Below are 24,069 nucleotides of genomic sequence, written 5' to 3'. Positions count from 1 at the left end.
TGGGCACTATGATCATTTTCACAATATTGATTTGTCCTGTCCATGAAGATGGGATGTTTTTCCATTTGTTTACGTCCTCTCTTATTTCCTTGAGCAGTGATTTGTAGTTCTCCTTGAAAACATCCTTCACGTCCCTTGTTAGCTATTTTCTTAGGTATTTTATTCTCTGTGTAGTGATTTTGAATGCGAGTCCATTCATGATTTGGCTCTCTGCTTGTCTGTTGTTGGCGTAAAGGAATGCTTGTCATTTTATACCTCTCAATTATTAGAGTTGGCTATGTGAGAACTTTTATATAAAAGAGTAATTATGCCTGGCCATCTCATAGTCCATAAATAAGCATAGCCAAATTATAAGTAATCTCTCTATATAAAAGAGGATTACTTATTAATTTAATGGTGCATTTTTTTCTCTTTTGGTTATTTATTTATTTATTTATTTATTTATTTATTTTTTACTTATGACAGAGTTTTGTTCTTGTTGCCCAGGCTAGAGGTTACATTTATATAGTAGTTTACAATTTGGAATTGACAAAGACCTTAGGAAAAACTAAATTTTGTGTGTGTGTGCAAGGACACTACTGTTGACACAAGGAAAACTAGTTAAAGCTTTGTTTTATTTCTGAGATATTTACATTTATGAAAAATATACCTAATTACAATTTGAAAAATGGTGAAGCTTTTAGTTAGTCAAATGTAAAATTATCCTATAGCATCTTTTTATTTCATTTTCTTTCTTTCATACATGCTTTTTGCCAATTAAACAGACTCTGCCTCTTGCTTTCTATAAAAAAAATATTGTTTTTAATGTTTCACAAATGTTACTAATTTCTAATCTGTGTGTTCAGAAAGTGCTGCAGTTGTGCAAATTTAAAGATTTGGAGCTGTGCTTGTCACATAATGAGTATTCAGTAAAAGTTAACTTTCTTTTCACGTATTTCTAAAATACTTTGTGTACCTCTCATCATTTTATATTATAATCATCTCTTGAAACGTATTTGTCTTCTCTAGACTGTGACTTCCTCCTATTAGGGAATGTCTTTTCTTCTTGTTTGCAACCTCAGTGCCTTGTATGGTACATAAAATAATCTTTTTTGACTAAGTGGACAGAATTCATTAAAAGAAAAACCATGTTATATGGTATAAGACCTCTTAAATATCCAAAAGGTGTCTTGTTTTGCTTTGTCTTCATTCTTGTTTCTAATTGATTGTAAGTTTATTAATGCTGATGTTGTAAGGGTTTTTTGTTTGTTTGTTTCTTTCTTTCTTTCATTAGAAACCACAAAACCAACTGCTATGAGGAATTGTGTTAGTTCATTTTCACACTGCTATAAAGAATAACTGAGACTGGGTAATTTATGAAGGAAAGAGATTTAATTGACTCACAGTTTCACATGCCTGGGGAGGCCTCAGGAAACTTATAATCATGGCAGAAGGTGAAGGGAAAGCAGGCAGTTTCTTCACAAAGTGGCAAGAGAGAGAGAGAAAGCAGGAAAAACTGCCACTTTTAAACTATCACATCTCATGAGAACTCGTCACTATCACAAAACAGTGTAGGGGAACCACCCCCAGGATCCAATCACTTCCCACCTGGTCACTCCCTCCTCACATGGGGCTTCCAATTCAAGATGAGATTTGGGTGGGAACACAGAGCCAAATTATATCAGTGTTATCTCTGAATTCCCAATTATGCTAACATCCAAAGGTGAGAAGAGCCTGTCTCATCTACTTGTAACTTTTCTGAATTGCTACCATAAACCTCAAGGTGGCAACACAGCTGGTTACCTACTGAATTCCCCCTGCTTCTACTGTCTAAGGAAACATTTGATTGTCTTCTCCTTTAGACACAAAAGTAACCATTACAAAATTTAGGTAATGTAATTGTATACTTAACTGAGATATAGTATTTATGATATTTTAAAACTTTCCATTATTGGAAATTGCAGATTTCTCTGTTGTTTAGAAGAATGTTAAAAAACTAAATCCAAATGTCTCTTCATCTCTTAGTAGTAATTCTCTTTTGTAACCCCCTTTGTGGAGGGAATATTTTAATTTATAGGAGCATAAGTTTCAAAGTAATTATATTAACATTTCTACTGTGGTTTTGTAGAGCACTGTAAAAATGCCTCAGAAAATGGTCTTATAATTTATACTACTAGCTCTTTTCTCTAGTCAAATTATAATTCTTTGGAGATAATACAAAAAGTCTGCCTACTCTCTCCTGTCAATTCAACTTGTCATTGATTTTTATTATCTTTAAAATACTTCACTTTCTTTAGTTTTATGATTGTATTTTTTTTAAAGCTTACTATTATCACCCCATCCCAACTTCACCTCATTCCAAGTATAGAACTTGATTTGTTGTTTAAAGCCATTATATTTCTTTCTAAATGTAGAATTGATTCAAAACAGTCACAGGTTGGAACATTTTAATTCCATACCATGGATTCTGTGTGTTGAATATTTTATGGCTAAACTTTTTCTAGGCTAGAAGAAAACACTAGGTAATTTAACATTGTAAGGCTCTACAGTTGAACATGAAAGTACTTGTTTTTCAAAAAGAATATTTTTACTTTTTAACGTCCAAAAAGAAAAGTTACTTTAAAAATTTAAGAAATTAATTTTATTATTAGAAAACAAAATATTGAATTTATGATGCTAAAAGTTGCACAATCCTATTCCTAGTTCTTACACTCATTTTGCATTTTGCTGTCTATAGTATAGTGGGATTTAGGTGGAGGTGGAGATTAAAAATCATAGCTAATACTTAAGTATAATACTTTAGTGTAAATAGTACCTTAAATAATGTATTTATTTAAGGAAAAACTATATAATTTGTATGTTGAGTATCTCCAAATACAGAAAATTTCTTGAAAAGAAACTGGTTTCAAGAACATAAGATTTTATTATATTATCTTGAATATTAACTTTATCCAAAAGCTAACTTTTTAGAACCAAGAATATTTTGGTGCTTTCTCACTGAACACACTTGTCATAATATATCTCCTTCATACACTTATTCAAATTTGAAATTATTTATTTGCTAGTATGCTGTTTTATTGTTTACTTCCTCCTTTTGTGTCCAAGTTCAGTATTAGGAGCAGAGTCCTGAAGGAAGTGAGAGAGTAGGCCTTGAAGATCACCTGGGGAAAGAAAGACTCTTCCAGGCAGAAGGAACAAAAACAAGTCCCTGAACCAGGATGATTTTGATATGTTTGAGGAGCTGCAAGGAGTACAGTATGGTTGGAGTGGAAAAAGTAAGAGAGAGAGTATGTTAGCAGAACAGGCTGCAGGGTCTAGAACAGAAGACTTTGTAAGACATAGGAAGGACTCTAGGTTTGGGTTTTACTCTGAGCACTCTGGAAAGCCACAGGAGAGTTTTGAGCAGAGGAGCAGCATGGCCTGTTTTATAAATATGTAATATATATAATGTTTTACATTTACCAGTTTTATATTGACTAAAAAGGAAACTTCAGCCATGCCCATGTGCAGATCCTAAATGATGTAATGATGTACATACTTCCTAAAAGTATGGATTAGTTTGTTTGTTTGTTTGTTTGTTTGTTTGTTTGTTTGTTTTTGAGATGGAGTCCGGCTCTGTCACCCAGACTGGAGTGCAGTGGCGCAATCTCGGCTCACTGCAAGCTCCGCCTCCTGGGTTCAAGCGATTCTTCCGCCTCAGCCTCCCGAGTAGCTGGGACTACAGGAGTGCACCACCACACCCAGCTAATTTTTGTATTTTTAGTAGAGATAGAGTTTCACCATTTTGGCCAGGATGGTTTCGATCTCTTGACCTCATGATCTGCCCACCTCGGCCTCCCAAAGTGCTGGGATTACAGGCATAAGCCACCACACCCAGCCTAGTTTTTACATTAAAATAAATCTGTATTTTGCAATATAGGTCTGTACGTCTAACCACTCTAAATTTTGAGATCAGTTAGCATGTTTACTCAGGCTTCCTATGTATCTAGAGCTAGTCTTAACCATTTATAATTGTCTAGAACTAGATATTAACCATTTATAAGAGTTGGTTACATCTTTGCCCAGGCTACCAAGAAACAACAAATCCCTTTTACTTAAAAAAAGATAGCTGCCACCTTCCTCGTCCACTCGCTTTCGCTCCTTCTGTGCCAGACACTTGCAAACACTGATGTTTTAATTCCCCAGGTTGTAGAGAGTATTTAGAACTATATTTCACTTGCATACAATGGGCAGAAAAAGGGCATTTCAAAATATGAATGAGTATAATGGGAGAATTTTCTTCCTACCATCATAGCTCCTGGGACATCAACCTTAACTCTAATTCTCTTTTGTTCATTTCCTGTTACAAAACAGGAAAAGGAGAACGCTGCCTTCCATACCACTTTCTCCCATCTAGAGTGGACCACCAATTATCTAAAACCTCTTTTACTTCATTTCTGATGAAGTTGTTCTGAATAGGAAAAATCATTGGAGGAAGAAGAGTAAAGGTTCTATGTATTTTCCCCATTACTTATCTCTGTGAAGGGCAGGGAGGAAAAAAAGAAGAAAGAGAATCTACCTAGAGATATTGAGAAAGATAGTGTTTCTATTTGAGGAGGGGAATTGACACCAACTTGTTATATATCTTCTTAAATTAATGAAAGAAAAAGATATGTCTAAAATTATTTGTAGAAAGAGAGCATTATGGACTTGAAGAAAACCCATTGAAATCATTTTATTTCTTTTTTCTCTACTCTTTTACAGAACTTTTGTAGAAAAGTTGAAAGAATGATACAATAAATATTCATATACCCCTTTTTTCTGAATTCATATCTATTTGACACAGTTGGCTTTCTGTATATGTTGTGCATGTGTGTATATTTTGCTGTATTATTTGACTTTTTGAAAGTAAATTGTGCAGCCTGGGCAACACAGTGAAACCCCGTCTCCATTAAAATACAAAAAATTAGACAGGCATGATGGTATGGGCCTATGGTAGTATTGGCTTATAGTCTCAGCTACTCAGGAGGCTGAGGCAGGAGAATTGCTTGAACCTGGGAGGCAGAATTTGCAGTGAGCCAAGATTGCACCACTGCACTCCAGCCTGGGTAACAGAACAAGCCTCCATCTCAAAAAAAAAATAATAATAATAATAAAAGAAATAAAAATAGAAAAATAGAATGTAAATTACCGATATTATATTACCTAAAATTTCAAGCAATTATATTTTAAGAACATTATTGTTAACACAAACAAGATATTTAACATTGATACAATACTATCATCTACTATATAATCCACAAAAAAATTTTTCCCAGTTGTCCCAATAGAGTCATTGTTTTTTCAAGTAGGACCCAACCAAAGATCATACATTGCCTTCATTTCCCTTGTTGCTAATCTTCTTTTATGTCTTTCTGCCTGTTTTTCTCTTGCATAACAATGACATTTTATAAAGTCCAGGTCAGTTGACCTATAGAATGTTCCACAGTCACAGCCTTTCTTATTTTTTTCCCTCATGATTAGATTTGGGTAAAACATTTTTGTCAAGAACACCGTGTAGTAAATGCTGCATCCTTTCCGTTGCATCAAGAGGTCCAGTTACTATCAATTTAGTCATTTGTATTACTGAATTGGATCACTTAGTTAAAAAGTTACATTGTACAGAAACATTGAACTTTTTGTAATTAAGAGAAATCTGTGGGAACGTATTTGGAAACTTTGTTCTATTAATCTTAATTTTTTAAATTTATAATGTGCTCAATCCATCCTTTATTGTTCCCCAAATAGTTGAGTACCATCTTGGTGACGAGCAAAGCTTACAGTTTATTTAGTAATAGAGACAACTGATCAAAAAAATCAGCATCTTGTGAGAAATGTGTTGTAGTTCTCACAACTATAGAGGATTCTGTGGAAACACATGGGAATGAACTTTACCTGGACCTTGAAGAGTCAGGGAAGACACCCTAGAGGAAGTGACATCACTTCCTAGGACAGTTTATTTAAGCAAAGCAAGAGACACAATTACGATAGCATGATATAAGGCTGTATTTTTTGTTTGTTTGTTTGTTTTGCTATATATATTTTTTCAATGCATTTTATATTATTTAATAACATGCTTCATTTGAATTTTTTTCTGGATTATAGCAGAATTTTTTTTTTCTTTTACTATGACTTTTTTTTTCTTTCCAACTTTTATTTTAGGTTCAGGGGGTACATGTGCAGGTTTGTTACATGGATAAATTGCATGTCACAGGGTCTTAGTGTACAGATAATTTTGTCACCCAGATTATCAACAGAGTACCTGATAGGTAGTTATTCAGTCCTCACCCCTCTCCCATCCTACCCTCAAGAAGGCCCTCGTGTCCATTGTTCTCTTTTTTGTGTTTATGTGTATGCAGTATTTATCTCCCACTTATAAGAGAGAGCATGCATTGTTTAGTTTTCTCTTTCTGCATTAAGTCTCTTAGAATAATGGCCTCCAGTTGCATCCATGTTGCTGCAAAGGATGTGATTTTATTCTTTTTATGGCTGCATAGAATTTTATAGCGTATATGTACCACATTTTTCTTTTTCCGGTCCACCATTAATGGGCATCTAGGTTGATTCCATGTATTTGCTATTATGAATCGTGGACAATATAACTTTTAAGCAGAAAGAATCCTGTGATCCTCCCATGCACAACTTGGATCCTCACACTTGAAATATTTCTATTCTATTTCATCTTCAGCAAATAAGATTGGCTAAAAATAGCAGCTAGAGGTCCATCTGCAATTCTAGTGAGAAACGTTTTGTAAGAAAAAGAAGTCATCAAGTACATAAGGGATCCTAAATGTGGACACTGGATGAAGACTTCAACTCTCAGAGTGTCTCAAGACCCTTCCTAATAAGGATGAACATCATTCCTTTAATGTCTACATAGATTACCTCATTTTAATCCATAGCATCACAAAAGATATTGTCATCACAATTCTTTATTTTCCAAGTTTATAATTCAGGAAAGTAGATTTAAGAATTAAAAATCAGGAGGCCTAAGTTTCTGATTCCAGTGTTTTAAATAATTCCTTTTTGTTCTTAGGCAAATAATCTGAACTTCCGGTTCCCATTATTAATTGATCAAATATGACTAACACAATTTTTTCTAACAGTCTGTCAATTATTTTAGGGATTGAATAACAAAATCTATAAGAATCATATTGAGAATTATAAAGTTTTCTGGAAATATGACTTTTTAATTCACTGTTTAACTATTCTCAAAGCCTTTAAAGCTCTTCATCCTGGATGTAGTTAACTCTCAAGGCACAAACACATGATTGAGATTCTAATAAAAATAATGATTTTATCTACATCTAATCAGGTAAACTTTTCCTGAAAGAGAAATGTTTAGGCCAGTGCTTTGCCTTGGGTTCAGACTCTTTTTTTTTCATAATGAAATTATCTAATAATAGCTTTGTGGCAAGATCTAACTACATATAACTTCCCAACTCTTTCAAATGTTGGTTGTATGAACATTGGGAATTCCCACAATATCAGTATCACTCAATTTAGTTTTAAGTACAATCATAAATCAGTACTAAAAATAAATAATCTTTTTTATTGATTCGGTTTCTTCTTCTTTAGTGAAATGATTTTAGCATTGTTTAACTGAAGGAATTATTATTTTAAAAAAATTTAAATATAATGGTTCTAATCATCCAATTTATTCATGCTTAAGCATAATCGATCAACGAAGCAGAAGATACATACAAACTTTTCCATCCTAATATCGTAAAAATATTTTCAGTTGTATATACTGTCCCTGGTAAGAACTAGTTGAGGTGTTTATTAACTATATTTGTTCCAGATCACAAAATTTTACTTTAACATGGCAACATTTCTGTAATCGTTTTTCTTTTCTTCTGACTTATTAGATTTTTGGATGGGATCTCACTCTTTCACTCAGGCTGGAGTACGGTGGCATGATCATGGTTCACCACAGCCTTGACCCAGGCTTGGGTGACCCTCCCACCTCAGCCTCCCAAGTAGCTGGGACTACAAGCATCCACCACCACGCCCGGCTAATTTTTGTATTTTTTGTTGAGATGGGGATTTGCCATGTTGCCCTGGTTGGTCTTGAATTCCTGGGCTCAAGCAATCCACCCATCTTGGCCTCCCAAAGGGCTAGGATTATGGGCATGAGCCACTGTACCTGGCCTTTTTCTGGCCTATTTCATTTGGCTATTTCTAGTAAATAAAGTGATAAAGTTAGAAAACTACTAGAATTAGGCTAGGTTTTCCAGAATAGTTATTTATATAGCTTTATAAGATAGACAATAATGACAAATTGTATAAACAAGATTTTAAAAGCATTTGAGGCCGGGCGCAGTGGCTCACGCCTATAATCCCAGCACTTTGGGAGGCCGAGGCAGGTGGATCATGAGGTCAGGAGATCGAGACCATCCTGGCTAACACGGTGAAACCCCATCTCTACTAAAAATACAAAAAAATTAGCTGGACATGGTGGCGGGAGCCTGTAGTCCCAGCTACTTGGGAGGTTGAGGCAGGAGAATGGCGTGAACCTGGGAGGCAGAGCTTGCAGTGAGCCAAGATGGCGCCACTGCACTCCAGCCTGGGTGACAGAGCGAGACTCCATCTCACAAAGAGGAAAAAAAAAAAAAAGCATTTGAATAAAAATATGGCTAAACTAAACCATTTTGCCTATCTTGATATGTACAATTCAAGGGATTGCAAGTTTACTCTGTGTATCATTGCAATGTAAATAATATAATTTAAAAATCTCCTATAGTTAGTTACTTGCTAATTTAAAAATCCAATTCATGAAACTTTTAAGATGTTAATTATTTTTTGAATTTTGTATTATCTCACATTATTGTCACTAAGCCTGTGGGATAATTGTCTCTAGAATATCTGGAAGACCCGCATTCTGCTTAAAATGCAATGTATTTATTCATGAGAATGTAAAAAACAGAGCCTAATAAATATTCTTTTTTTTTTTCTGAAATTGCTGTAGCTAAGAAAACCAAACGAAAATGAAATAAAAATGACATGGCTGTGCGTATGTGCACATGTACATATTTATATTTATATTCTATTTTGTTCAGTACTTGGCACTTAATAGGTACCCAATAAATATCCTTAGAATTAATCTACCAAAATTTTATTGAATGTTTCTTGCCTTATCAGTGTCTATTACATGGTTTTTATAATCTAGATATAAAAAATTACCTTCTCCTTTAATTCTAATTCTGTTCATCCATAATTCAAAATTTTCTTTCTCACTGTGGTAAATTTCTCTTTTCATACAAACTAAAGGTAATGACTCTGTGAGAATGATAAAGTGATAAAAGTATACATATCAGGTTAACTCATGTCTGGTATTTCTATAATTACTTTTCCTTACTCTTCAGCTGCTCTACCCCACTCCACATCACCCAACCCCTTTAAGAAGTACTTTCAAAAGGGGTGTATGTGTGTGTGTGTGAATGAAAATAAACAGAAGTTATCCATTTTATTAGAGAATAAGAAAATTTAGAGCTAGAAATGAGCCCAGAAAACTCTGTTTTAACCAGATATCTGGGTTTAATCATTATATTCAAAGGATAGTCAAGACATTTTTACCCATGTAAACCTTGCTCTTTCCTGTTCTAGGGGCTTAGTATACAGATGTTCCTCAATCTGTGATGGGGTTATGTGCTCATACACCTGTTGTAAAGTCAAAAAATCATCAGTCAAACTACTGTAAATCTAGGGCCACCTATGTTTGGTCATGGAAGGAAATATAGCAAGCATTTGTGGACTTTCCCACTGTTAATGATGTTGCTGAAAACAGGGAATATTTAGCTACCAGTTAGGGTGACCAAGTTTTTAGAGAGCCAATGGGAGATAGCACTGCAAGACCAAAAATATGCTTAGTACACCATAAATAATTATTCACGTACGTGTTATTACTATTTAACAATGAAAATTAATAGTACTTTAATGCTAGTTCATAGTAGGGCCAATAGTATGAAACAATGTATTAATTTTTTTAACATTTCTGTCTTCTGATTCAGACATTTATTTTAATGTTTTTTAAGTCTTCACTGGATATTTAAATTTTGAGGCTATATTATTGTGCATTTTTAAGTAAATATAAGAATTTTTTAAAAGGTAGATACAATGTAGTAATTAAACATATATTGCCTTTATTTAATAAAATAACTATGGCATGTTTATATTTGCCTTTCCTTTCTTTTCTTTTTAGTAGAGGTAAAAATGAATACAGTCAAAACTAAAATTTACTTTGAGTCATAGTTCTGTTCTGCCCTCATTAAGCCCATATTACGTTGATTTCTTGTGTCAGTCCAATGTGATAACATCAAACCAAATATCCTCTCAACAAAAAGGTTTGAGCATGGAATACCTTCGATTTTACTGCATAGCTTTACTATATAGCTTTTTAGATTTGTAGAAATTAGTTCCCAGCTCTGCAAAAATGCCCATCCACTTTGTATCTACATGCTTGTTTTGGTAGACCAGCTGCCTTTCAATCAGGTCGTTTGCATCTATGAATTCATCATATATGTTCTCTATGTCCAAAATGTCCATCGGTTTTAAACACTTAGAAGTATGTTGGATGTCAACATAAATTAAAACACTATCAGGATTAATAGTTGTAAAGCATATAGTTTTTTACCTTATGAAATAGAGATTGGATGCTGTTTTAGTCTACTTTGTGTTGCTATCACAGAATACCACACACTGGTTAATTTATAAAGAATAGAGATTTATTTCTTAAAGTTCTGGAGGCTTTGAAGTCCAAGAGCATGCCACCAGAATCTGGCAGAAGGCAGAGGGCAAGAGAACAGGGATGCTAAAGAGGGCAAGAGAGAAAGAGAAGGCCGAACTCGCCCACTCCCATTATAACAATATTAATCCATTCATTAGGGCAGAGCCCTCATAAACTAATTACCTCTTAAAATTCCTACCTCTGAACACAGTTGCACTGAGGATTAAATTTCCAACTTAAGAACTTTGGGGGACATATTCAAACCAGAGCAGATTCTAAACAAGTTAGAGCTTTAGTAAATAAGTGAGAAATTCCTGTTTAACTTGACTGCCCTTTTCCAGTGACATTTTTTGAAAACAGTCTTAAATCCTAAAAATGAGTCCTTTTTTCCCTCTATGGCTTTTTGTCCTAAACTACACAGAACTTCAAACAACTCAAGTAGAGTCAGTTCATCTTTTTCTAGGTTTCTTACATCTTCTTTAGAGATCATTAAACAGTTTTAGAGAAACATCATTTACATTTCTGTCTCATGGTAATCTTTTTCTTTGTTCTCATCTATCATGTATTTAAAAATCAAAGAGAGACATTCTTTTTGTTCCATGCTTTGAAAATATAATTTTACAGAAGGCCAATATTTTAACATATTTTTATGGCCAGCCACAGTGATGGGCATCTTGTCGGCATATGTCTCAAAGTACATATTTTCTTCCATTTCCAGAAAGTCAAAAAGCTCATTAAGTGCTCTGCACATTTTGAGGAAACTGAAAAGTGACCAAAAAATTTCATTATAAAACCACAATATCATAGCTAAGCAAACCACATACCTTTTTATTAATATTGTATAAAGATGTACAGGACATTTAATAGGTAAGAACTGTTCATTTTCTCTTATAAGACATTTATGGGCTGAATGGAATTTTCCAACATTTACATTTGCACAGTCTGTCAAATATGCAGATAAATGAGTAGAGTCTACTTTAAATTTGGACAAGATGCAACATCTTTTATGTCATCTGAAATTTCATTAAAATCTTCACAGAATTCCAGGAGATGATTTGAAACTCCATTTTAGAATTCAGAATTCCAAGAGCTAGAGGGAGCATGGTTTTGCTAGCATGATTCAACATATCATTTGATATTTTGTAGTACCATGATCATTAAAAAGATCTGACAAAATCAGCTCTACACTCTAAGGAGTCAATATATTGGTCCTCAAAATTTCCTCTTTTGTTTACCCTCAGGAACGTTTTTAGTTGCAACGTTTGAATCAGAAAAAAAACTGTACTCAGGTGTGTTGAGCAATCAAGAGAACAAAATGATAATGCGTGTTTATTCTTATTCCATTTTCAAAAGAGCATTGATTTGGGGGGGGGTGGTTGGGAGGAGATAAAAAATGGTTTTGATTGACTGACAAAAACTTGCCTGTCTCATCCTAGTCTTCTGAGATCTAGGCTCTACAGGTGTATTCACATCACCTTCTGTCTAGTCTCAAATTTATTTCTGTTTATTGTACACTATTCTGTTTTGATTTTCTCCCTATTCTAGATCCATGCATCCTTCTATGTTATTTTTAAAGTAACACAATTGTTTAGATTTTTTTTGTCAGTATTGTCATGCTAGCTTTGGTATTATAGTCATACTCATTTTCATCACTGAACTGTAGGAAAATGTGGTCACGATATTCACAATATAGGGATTAAAGTAGCACAATCTTGACACAAATCACTACAGTTAATTCACAGGCAAAATCAAAGAGGAGCTCAAGATCACAATGCGTGTGGGTTAAATATTCAATCACATCATCTAGAGTAATGCAACAATGGATGAACTGGTATTGGGATCACAAATCTTCATTACCAACTTCAGTAGTCAGGAGAAAACTTGAAGGCACCATTAAGAAAAATGAGTAATTGATGCTTCATCCATTCAACACTAAAAATACTGTGGCATTCAGCCTCCAATTTCTAGGTGGTCCTGTGGATTTTGTAGATTTCTTTCAACGTTCTGCATCCATCTCTGAAATCTGAGGCTTTTTATGTCTTGGAGAAGGCTTTCCCAGAAAACAAAAATTTACTGCTAAAACCAAGACAGTACTGAGCAAACCTGGGCAGTTGGTTGCCCTATCATTAATTCTGTCTCTACCGCATACTAGTAGAATGATTGTGGATAAATTCTGTATAGTCTTTGCTTCAGTTTCTTCATCTGTAAGTTGGAGATAATAATAGTATCACATCACAGTGTTTTATAGAATGAAAATGAGTACCTTAAGAAAATAAATAAGCTCTTCTAATAGAATCAGACATTTTGAAAATTATGTGTTAGTTATTACTGCTATCATTATTAGCCACTTTATTTAACTCAGAAATGCTAAGGATAAAATTTTTCCATCTGCCTAGCTTCATTTCCTACCTTCATCCCCATCCCAGACACTCTTAAATTATTTTCTTTCTATTGATTGATCATTCCATTTCCTTTAACAATTTCAGCTGTTTTCTTTCATTTGTTATGGTAGTTGCAAATCTGGTACACCAAATGTAGTTTTTTTTTTTTTGTTTGTTTGTTTGTTTGGCTTTTTTTTTAATTCAAAGCAAGAAGATCACCAATAACTTACAGTGTGCTCATCATAATAAGTATGCTTCTGAAGCCAGAAATTTTGCTAAAGAAGTTCCATTGAATCCAAAGGATAATTGTATATGAATGTTGTATGCTCTTAAGAGCACACACTTGCTAGTGTTTCTCTTTTACCAATTAAAGCATGAAAATACTTAGACTGGTTTTCAATTTGATACAAACTTGAATGTTGTTGGTAGGTTGTTTCAGTTAATTGACCTAAAAAGAAGTAAGAAATATAATCATATTGTCCTTCTTACTGGGTTACCCAACTATGGTATGTTCTGCAAAGGAAATCCTAATTTCTTCAGACCATTAATCCCTTCACTTTCCCAAGAGCTTTTGAGGTGACCTCTGTGTCTGATGACCTGGTTCTTAACAGTTAGATCAATGCCAGGAATTTTTTTCACAGAGTTCATGCCACATTTATCTGAAAATAGGCTTTTTGGAATCCTGCTGGCTTCAGTTTAATTTACGATTCAAATCAATGTTTTATGCTCATGGATATGTTAGTGGTAAGGTGAACACTCATACATTTTCATTAAAAAAAGAAACTCAGCTATATTACAAATATTTCAGAACACGATATGTTGAAGAGGCAATTTTAAACTCTCATTATTCTGCTTTACCAAATCCAGCTCAACATTAAAATAATGCATTATTATACAAAAAGTAAAACAGGTTCTTGATAATTATTGGCAAGCAGTTGATAATTATTACAGGGTGATTGTTCAAACAGTCTGAAAAATGCAGCTCTCTAAAATTATTTTTTTCATAAAAGAAGGAAAAAAACTATCGAGGAGCGTTCACAATTAATTTGTATAGTTTGTATCCCATCTGGAAACACTTACATAGTTAAAAATGAAAACTATTTTAAGATCTGTCTATCTCATTTGCTGACTTGCTTTTTTGACAATAAAGTTAGAAATATCAACAGTTTCACATAAAGTCTTCGTGTACTAAGATTATTATTATTTTTTTTAATCATAAGGCAAAAGTCACATTTCCCTGTTCCAGAAATGTGGTCTTAGTATCATTAAATGTACCTCATGGTATATTGGAGGGGTTTACATGGACAGAGTCACTCTCACAAGTGACAATAATTATGTAAGCCATCCTTTCTTCCCATCACTCCCCTTTCGAGGTATGTGAGTGCTCAGTGACAAAGACAAAGCAGATTAGGTAAGACATAAATAAAAGGAAAATCAGAAGCTTCATGTAAGTTTTACAAAATATTTGGCCTTTTGAATATGAATAGAAACTTCATAGAAAGCCTGAAAAACAATTATTTTTTATATAAAAATTTCTTTCTAGAGATGATAGATTCATTGAATTTTCTGAAACTATCTTCTGAGGAATAATTCTGTCATTCTCCTCTGATTTTTCTCTCACATCTCCTTATCTTCCCTTAAGAAGCTAATTTCCTTGAAGTCTTTGATATTTTTGTTTATTGTTATTTTTTAATGAGTTTTCCAAGAGTTCCTTGCAAAAATTACACTGGTCTGTGGTACAGACCCTGACAAAATTTTTTAGTGTCATTCTTTGTTTGCTACTTTATTTGTCTTTTTGTTCTAACCTAAGGAAAAGTATACAGATGAATTAGTGTTTTTCTTGTTTTATCATTTAAAAGTCATAAGTGCAATTGTACAGTAATCAAGATGTAATTCAGATTCAAAAGTTAAAATCTGCTGTCTTCATCTGCTTTGGACGTTTTTTGTTTTATTTTCTTCCAGACAGGATCTGGGTCTGTCACCCAGGCTGGAGTGCAGTGGTGTGGTCTTGGCTCACTGAAACCTCCAACTCTTGGGCACAAGCCATCCTCTCACCTCAGCTTCCTGAGTAGCTGTGACTACAGGCACCCTCCACCCTATCCATCTAATTTTGGTAATTTTTGTAGAGACGGAATTTCAGCACATTGCCCAGGCTAGTCCTGATTTCCTGGACTCAAAGCAATCCGCCTGCCTCGGCCTCCCAAAGTCTGGGATTATAGGAATAAGCCACCACGCCTGGCTGCTATAGGCATTTTTATAGTCTTCATTTATAACTACCACAAATATTAATAATAACTAAGCTGGAAATGTTATAAAGTGAAATTAGATAACTCATACTTGATTGGAATATTTTGTGGTGTTCTTAGTTAAAATAACATTAACATTTATTATTGTTATAGTTATTTTTTTTCTGATCCTCCCTATATCATTTATATAGGCTTTTTATTATTTAAATGAAAATTGCTATTGAACATGAAAAAATTCAGAATACATTCAGATTTAAAAAAGGAAAGAAATACTCGCTTTCTTACTTTCATATATTATGTGAATTACTTATCACAGTATCCTGAAGCCTCGGTTATTTTACTGCTATGTGGGTAAGACTTCTGATACTCAAACAGATTAAGTACTTTATTAAAAGTAACAATGACTAAATTGAAGTGACAAGATTAAATTCAAGGCTTTAGACTCCAAGAATTACTCAAGATACCTCTTATTTACATCTGTACTTTTGTCTTCATTTTTGTAGTTGTTTGACACCTTCACATTATAGGATATCTTAAGGTATTATGATGTAACAACCTTCTTATTTTCTAGCTCTAATTTTCTTTATCTTTTACTCAACATTTTAGAGCTGATGATTTAAGAGGAAGAGTCCCAAGGACTGTTTAGTGGGCAGCATGATACAACTTGTAGTTTGAATAAAAATCCATTGTAGAAGAGAGGGATGATTAAAGAGAGGTCATTTATTCAATCAATGCGTTAATTGTGCAGCTACTGTATACCACCTATTTCTCCAGGACCTGGAGGAGTGGTAATCAGAAGAGATGAAACAACTTACTCTCTTTGAGCTTTCTTTCTTGTTGGGAAGGGCACAGAAAATAAGTAGAAAAAATTATTAAAATATATAGTTTACATAAGTGATAAGGAGTAAGGTGAAAATAATACAAGAAAAGTAATAGAGAGAGTCAGAATACGGAAAACGGGTCTGTAATTTTAGATAGGAAGACTCAGAAAAAACCCTCTGTGGGAAGGTGACATTTGAATAAATAGTAAAAGGAGGGTGGCAAGTAAGCCATGCAGATATCTTTTGGAAGAGTATTCCAGGCCAAAGGAGCATCAGATGCAAAGGCCATGGGACTGGAATATCTCTCACCCATTCAAAGAACAGAGCAGGCCAATGGAAGTGGAATGAACTGAAGGAAGGGAAGAATAGGAAATGATGTCACAGGGGTGCAGTTATTAGGGCTATGTAAGTCTTTTGTAAAGACTCAGTTTTATTTTCATTGAGTGGGAGCCATTGGAGGCTTTGATTAGAGGAGCGATGTTGTATGACTTATATATAGAAAGAATCTCTCTGCTCTGCTAAATATAGAGAGAAGTGGGATTAGGGCCAAAGTAGGGAGATCAGTTAAGAATCAATTAAGAGGCTCTTCATAAAAAATCAGATGGCTCCAATCAAGTTGGTGCAGTTGAGTTAAGAACCTGGCAGGCTTAGTGGGTAAGACCTATAAGATTTCCTGTTGGATTAAATGTAGTGTGTGAAGGAAATAAAGGAGTCAATATAATTCCTGAGTTTTTGACCAAAACATTTTCAAGAATGAAGTTGCTATTTGCTAAAATGAGGAAAACAGAAGGAAGAGCAGATTGAAGCCAGGAGGGCAGAATAGGATAAGATCAGGAGCTGTTTTGGACATATAATATTTGATATCTTATTAAATATCCAAGTGGAGATTAAATGGGTGCTAAAGCTGTACTGATATGAGAGGGTTCAGCTCTAAGGCATTTAGCCTAATAGAAGTGGGAATATAATCATTCAAAACCAAATATTTTTATAGATTGTTTTAATGTTAAGCACAGTACTAGGTGCTAGGATGTAATATTAATAAAATTGATGTAATGCCTGCTCTCAAGGCACATAATGGTATATAGTTTGTCTTATAGGTGATTGAGTTATGTAGTGTTCACAAACGTGTAATCTCAGAAAGGAATCCTTGTGCCATTATCACATTGGTACAACTATACCTAGGAGTTTAATTCAAGGGGTTGTCCTCTTGAAAGGAGTTTGCTTTTTTCCATGCATGGACCTCCTTCCTAGAAGTTCTATTATGGCAGACTATTAATTATAAACAAGGCTTTTCATATTTACATCTGTTATTTACATTCAGTGTCCACTTGATATGGTTTGACAGTGTCCCAACCCAAATACCACCTTAAATTGCAATAATCCCCATGTGTCAAGGTTGGGGCCAGGTGGAGATAATTGAATAATGAGGGTGGTTCCCCCATACTCTTCTCATGGTAGTGATTAAGTCTGATGAGATCTGATGGTTTTATAAATGGGAGTTCCCCTGCACAAACTTCCTCTTGCCTGCTGCCTTATAAGACGTGTCTTGCTCCCCCTTCACCTTCTGCCATGATTGTGAGGCCTGCAAGTGGAACTGTGAGTCCGTTAAACCTCTTTTCTTTATAAACCCAGTCTTGTGTATGTCTTTATCAGCAGCGTGAGAATGGACTAATACACCATTGTTCTTTCCTGTTCATGTTACTGGTAAAATTCAAGTATTGAGTTGTCTTTGATGAGTGCTGCCCTCCCAGTATCATGGACATATAGGTGGTTGGTGTTGATGTTTTCCTGGCTAAATAGTCATAACTAAAAGGTGACTTATTGACTAGACTTGTTTGTTCTATATTTGAGTGCTACAAATTTTTGCTACTGACATTTCAAGATCTGATATTCTTCTCTTAGTAACTCTGCATGGGGTTTTTGAAGAGCCTACTAAGGCACTGAGTAAAATAAATAAATTTCTAATAATGCATCTACCCAGATAAAAGTGGGAGTTCTTTGGTTTCTTATCATTTTTGCTTGTTCTTGTTCTTCTTCTTTTTTTTTTTTTTTTTTCTTTTTTTTCAAAAGGGTGTTTTAGGTCTTTTGGATACATTTGAGAGGGTGTTATGCCTGCCATTTTTCCATTATGAAAGACTGCTGTGCTAAACGTTGGTACTTGATTCTCAAATCACAGCATCTTTCCTTTGAATCAAAGAAGAGAGCAAATAGCTGTCTATTCAGGGAACCAGGTAGCACTAACCACTCTCCATTCTCAAACACTAAAAGTAATTTAAGCTACCGCAGACCCAGCACTGCTTTGGTAGTATCCCCCAGAGAACAAAGCAGTTAAAGCAAAATTTCATGTGGTTTTCTTTCATGACCTGACCTCCTTCTGAGAAATATATCAAGAGGTATGCAGGAATATTTCGAAACTGTTTCATTGACAGTATTCTAGTGGAGGTCTTTATCAAATAACAACTGTGAAGTCATATCTGGCAGTATGAGGAATGCTATGATTCAGATTACAGCATGGTGGCTCACTTCTAAGAATTTCCACATCCAGAAAAATTTTTGAAAGGATGAAGTTAAAAAAAAGAAGAAGAAAATCTGGATATATGTTTTTCAAATGTCCTCATTTAAAATCCATTTTTTTCAACATTTATTTTAGATTCATCGGGTACATTGGTAGGTTTGTTACATCAGTGTATTCTGTGATGCTAAAGTTTGGGATACGAATGATACCATTACCCAGGTATTGAGTGAACATAGTGCCCAATAAGTTTTCTACCATTGCCCCCCTCCCTACCTCCCACCTCTGGTAGCTCCAAGTTTCTATTGTGGCCATCTTTATGTCCATGAATACTCAGTGTTTAGCTCCTGATTATACGTGAGAACATGCAGTATTTGAAAAACCTGAACATTTATATAGGTTAAAATTGGGCTTAGTGTGGAAGCTAACTAAATGTGACGACTTCCATCCTAAAACAAAAGTCAGTGTGTATGATCTATATAGCTCAAAAAGGCATCACTTAGAAAGACAACTCTTTGTTGTCAGAATTTTTCCATGTAATGTTTATACTTTTACCAATTTTACATATATTCATAAAAGTCAATGCCGTTGATTTTTCATCTTTTTGTTTTTTGTTTTTTGACAGAGTCTCGCTCTGTCACCCAGGCTGGAGTGCAGTGGCACGATCTTGGCTCACTGCAAGCTCTGCCTCCTGGGTTAACCCTATTCTCCTGCCTCAGCCTCCCGAGTAGCTGGGACTACAGGCGCCCGCCACCACGCTTGGTCAATTTTTTGTATTTTTAGTAGAGATGGGGTTTCACCATGTTAGCCAGGATGGTCTTGATCTCCTGACCTCATGATCCACCCGCCTTGGCCTCCCAAAGTGCTGGGATTACAGGCATGAGCCACTGTGCCCGGCCTGATTTTCATCTTTTAAAATTTTACAAAAATGCTATCATAGTGTGTAGATCCTTTTGATGCTTGCTTTTTTAAAAAAAAAAAATATTAGATTTTTGTGTATTATCCATGTTTGTGACTTTAAATATAGTACACTGATTTTCTACTACTCTTTAAAATATCATTGTACAAATTAACCTTTTACCCAATCATTTATCCATTCTGCTACTGATAGAAGTTAGGTATTTAGGGCTCTTCAAAAAACCTTGAAGGAAAAGAATTGACAGTCATAGACAATTTCTCAACTTTTCTCAACATCTTGATATACTTATTTGTTGGGCCTCTATAAATTCTAAAGTTTCACAGAAGTTTTTTTAGGGTAGGGACAAAATATCTCAAGGTGGAAATAAGAGTTCTGAATCTTAAAGCAAGGACAGAAATGAAGTAATTGACAACCAAGGAACATGGCAGACACAGAGCTTCCCCTACTATTTTAATAGAACCCAAACATGATGTTTCAGTACAGTTCACGAACTTTTTCTTGTTTCTTAGCTCTATTGTCTGCTATATGCCACTTTAGTATAGCAATTCTGAATATTTATTTTCTGTCAATGTATAACAGGCTCTATTCATGCAAAATCTTTCAAAGATCAAACTTGCTGATGTCTCTAAGCCATTCAATATGAATATAAATCCAATGAATATCCTCATTCTTTTAGATCTTCCCAAAAATAAATGGTACACATGTGTGGCTATTCATCAGAATTCCCTGGGGATCTTTATGACAATACATACTTACATAACACAACCTTGGAAATTATGATACAAGATTTATAGGACAAAGGAATTGCATTTTTAATTTTAAAAATCCTTAGATGATTCAAAAATTAGTTGAGATACAACTTCCCCAAGTATAAAGCTTAAAATTTTAAATAGTGTTTCCTAGTGTAGATGGTCTGAAAATTAGTCCAAAAAAGTGATACAAATTTAAAAAAATAAAATGTTTTACCTCGAAATCTTTGGCCAGAATTAAGTCGGTCTGCTTTAACTACTTATATTCTGAAAATGTTTGTAGCTGAGAAAGAAGCAAACACTATTGGCATCTCTGAATATCAAACTGATTTACACCTCACAGAAAAGATAAAATGCTCTATCTGTGGAAGAGAAAACCCAAATCATTAAGTTACTTTATTCGTTGTGGGTATGGAAGGTATTTTGTGCATTATTACTATCATGCTTTCTGAATCCAGGCCCTTATAAAACTTTGTAATTGGTTATGCATAAGCGCAACTTATGGCTTTTTCGTTGTGTTTCCAGCACAGTGATGCGGTCCATGACCTCCTTCTGGATGTGATCACGTGGGTTGGAATTTTGCTGTCGCTTGTTTGTCTCCTGATTTGCATCTTCACATTTTGCTTTTTCCGCGGGCTCCAGAGTGACCGTAACACCATCCACAAGAACCTTTGCATCAGTCTCTTTGTAGCAGAGCTGCTCTTCCTGATTGGAATCAACCGAACCGACCAACCAGTAAGCAACCTACATTGATACCAGTGAAGAATTTTTCCACTTCCAGCTTTTCAGTACTGCCAATACTAAAACTACTTAGTTTGAAAGTATCATTTCTTCTAGTCATCTAAGATAGATACTAATTTTCAGGCCTTACTCAGTTTTTCATTTTTCATATCCCGTCATCATAAATAAGCAGCAAACTTTATGAATAAGGTGTATATTACATTTTTAAATAGACTTTTGTTTTTTAGAGCAGTTATTGCTTTACAGCAAAATTGAGCAGAAGCTACAGACATTTCCCATCTATTCCCTGCTCCTACACATGCATAGTGTCCTTCATTATTAACATCCCCCACCAGAGAGGTACACTTGTGACAACAGATGAACCTACATCAACACATCATTATCGCCCAAATTCCATAGTTTACCTTAGGTTTCACTCTGGGTATTGTACATTCTCTGGGTTTGAGTTTTTTTCACTGCCTTGAAAATCCTCTGTGCTTCCTCTGTTTAATCTCTCCTTTCCCACTAATCTCTGGTAACCACTATTTTTCTTTTTTACTATCTCCATTGTTTTGACTTTTCAGAATGTCATATGAGTGGAATCATTTAGTATGTAGCTTTTTCAGATTGATCTCTCTCTTTCTTTCCTTCCTTCCCTCCCTTCCTTCCTTCCTTCCTTCCTTCCTTCCTTCCTTCCTTCCTTCCTTCCTTTCTCTCTCTCTCTTTCTTTCTTTCTTTCTTTCATTTTTCTTTCTTTTCTTTTTTGACACAAAGTCTCACTCTGTCACTCAAGCCGGAGTGCATTGGTATGATCCTGGCTCACTGCAGTCTCCACCTCCCAGGCTCAAGCGATCCTCCCACCACAGCCTCTGGAGTAGCTGGGACTACAGGCATTTGCCACCATGCCCAGCTAATTTTTTCTATTTTTAGTAGACAGGGTTTGACCATGTTGTTCAAGCTGATCTTAAAATCCTGGACTCAATCAACCCACCTGTCTCAGCCTCCCAAAGTGCTGGGATTACAGATGTGAAGCACCATGCCTGGACTTGGCTTCTCTCAAATTGTCATATATATTTGAATTTCCTCCATGCATTTTTGTGACTTGATAGCTTATTTCTTTTTAGTGCTAAATAGTATCTCATTGTCTGATGAGATATTACTTCCAAGATGTCAGTTATGCTTTTGTCAATTACAAAGAAAGCTGCTATAAACATTTGTATGCAGGTTTTTGTGTGGACCTGTTTTTAACTCCTTTGGGTGAAACCAGGGAGCACAATTTGTGGATCACATGGTAAGAGTATATTTAACTTTAAAGAAACTGACAAATTGTCTTCCAAAGTGGCTGTACCATTTTGTGTTCCCATTAGCAATGAAGGAGATGTACATTTCTTCAGAAATTATTTCATAAACTTGTTTTTCTAAGGAACTACATATTGTCATTTTTTTTCTTTTGTTTTAACCACAGGGCTCAATATTGAGGAAACTTTGGTAAAATTATTTAGAAAATGAAAGAATATCTTTTTTTCCAATTAATAGAATAATGTTTTAAAGTTTGTAATATGCCTTAAAAATAGCCAATATTATATTAAAATCTGCAGGTCTAAAATAAGTTTTTCTAATTGATGTATTTTGGAAAATAGTACAACCTGCAAATCATTTTTAGTATATGTAAACTCTTCCCAATTTTTGTTTGGTACTTTATATTTGGATGAGTTCTGGTCATGTCTTTAAGTGCTGACCTTACACGTTATTGCACCCTACATTTACTCGTATCAAGGAAAGGAGGAAGAGAAAAAGGGAAAGAAAAGAAAAAAAAAGAACAGCACTAGCCAACTGTTGGTAAAACCAAACAGAAAATGTAAATAATAGACAGTATCTTAATATTACACAGACTTTATGCCCACTTATAATTTTTGTGAGCCAGTTTCAGTTTACTTAAGATTTATGCACATGATACAAGTTTTTTATCATGAGTAAAATTGCAAATGAGCAGAAAAGTTTCATTTTGTAGAAGACTTTTGAGCATAATAAATAGTTCGCTTACTTAATGCTGTTTTCTGGTATGTGTCCATATGTATGGAGTACTTTACAATAAAAATGCAGTTGGATTCATGTTTGTGATTACACATTCATGATTAATGACTGTAAAGGGTACAATTATGGTGATTATATTTTTAATTGGGTATCATATACTAATGTGACAGCTTTCCCCATAAATGCATACCTATGAATAAGCAATCAAAGTACACATTTCTTTCCCCAAAAAAGTAAAGCCTTATGATAACAAAAATTAATAGTTGAAGTTCCAACTCAAAAAAAGCAAGAAATGGAAAATTGTGTTATTTTCCAAGAATATATCATTTTATTCTCTTGTTAGCTTGCAATTCAAATGCTGTGTGATTTCTTTTCATTTAGAAACCTTATTCTTATTTTTGTTTCCTGATGTTACATATGGTATGAAAAACTTCGCCAAATATTGCAGACTACACAAAACTCATTTCTAACAAGTAATATAGAGAACAATGATTGATATGAAAAACATGGGTAGAGTGCAGCTCAGCAAAACTTGTCTTTACTCTCCTTGCTAGCGAGGTGTCCTTTTCTGCACTCCACGTAGTGTTTAGGACCAGCTTTCTTTCTAGCTCCTCCAGATGTAAGACTTCCTGATCTCTCCTTCATTGTCATCTTTGTAACCCAAAATTTCACCTGCCCTTTTGTCTCATTTCATAGAGATTATACTCACCAATGAATTTCTGTTACTCTGATAACTTCTGTAAGTTTGTTGCCCTTTTCCAGTAGCAGTTATAGATTTTAATCAGGGCTTCCTACAAGGAACAAGAACTCAAAGAAATGAGAATTAAGGAACTGACATAAGGGTAAGAAATTGATAGTTGGTCAGCTGAAAATTGTAGTACTTTAGAAAATATACAAAAATGAGAACTGGCTGCCTTTTTTGACCAAACTTGTCTAAACCAATATTTAGTACAATAACAAAAAA

General features: G+C 34.5%; 1 protein-coding gene across 1 annotated transcript in view; it reads left to right on the top strand.

Moving 5' to 3' along the window:
* The window catches only part of ADGRL3 (adhesion G protein-coupled receptor L3), a 186,288-nt gene that overhangs the window by 65,137 nt on the left and 97,082 nt on the right, over nucleotides 1-24,069 (top strand). The window contains exon 8 of the mRNA XM_011973978.1: nucleotides 20,877-21,086. Coding sequence (XP_011829368.1) covers nucleotides 20,877-21,086 — 210 coding nt within the window. The remainder of the gene's footprint in view (nucleotides 1-20,876; nucleotides 21,087-24,069) is intronic.

The sequence above is a fragment of the Mandrillus leucophaeus genome, unplaced genomic scaffold, assembly GCF_000951045.1.
Source record: "Mandrillus leucophaeus isolate KB7577 unplaced genomic scaffold, Mleu.le_1.0 Scaffold1404, whole genome shotgun sequence".
NCBI lineage: Eukaryota > Metazoa > Chordata > Mammalia > Primates > Cercopithecidae > Mandrillus > Mandrillus leucophaeus.
This window is presented reverse-complemented; position numbering and strand designations above follow the sequence as displayed.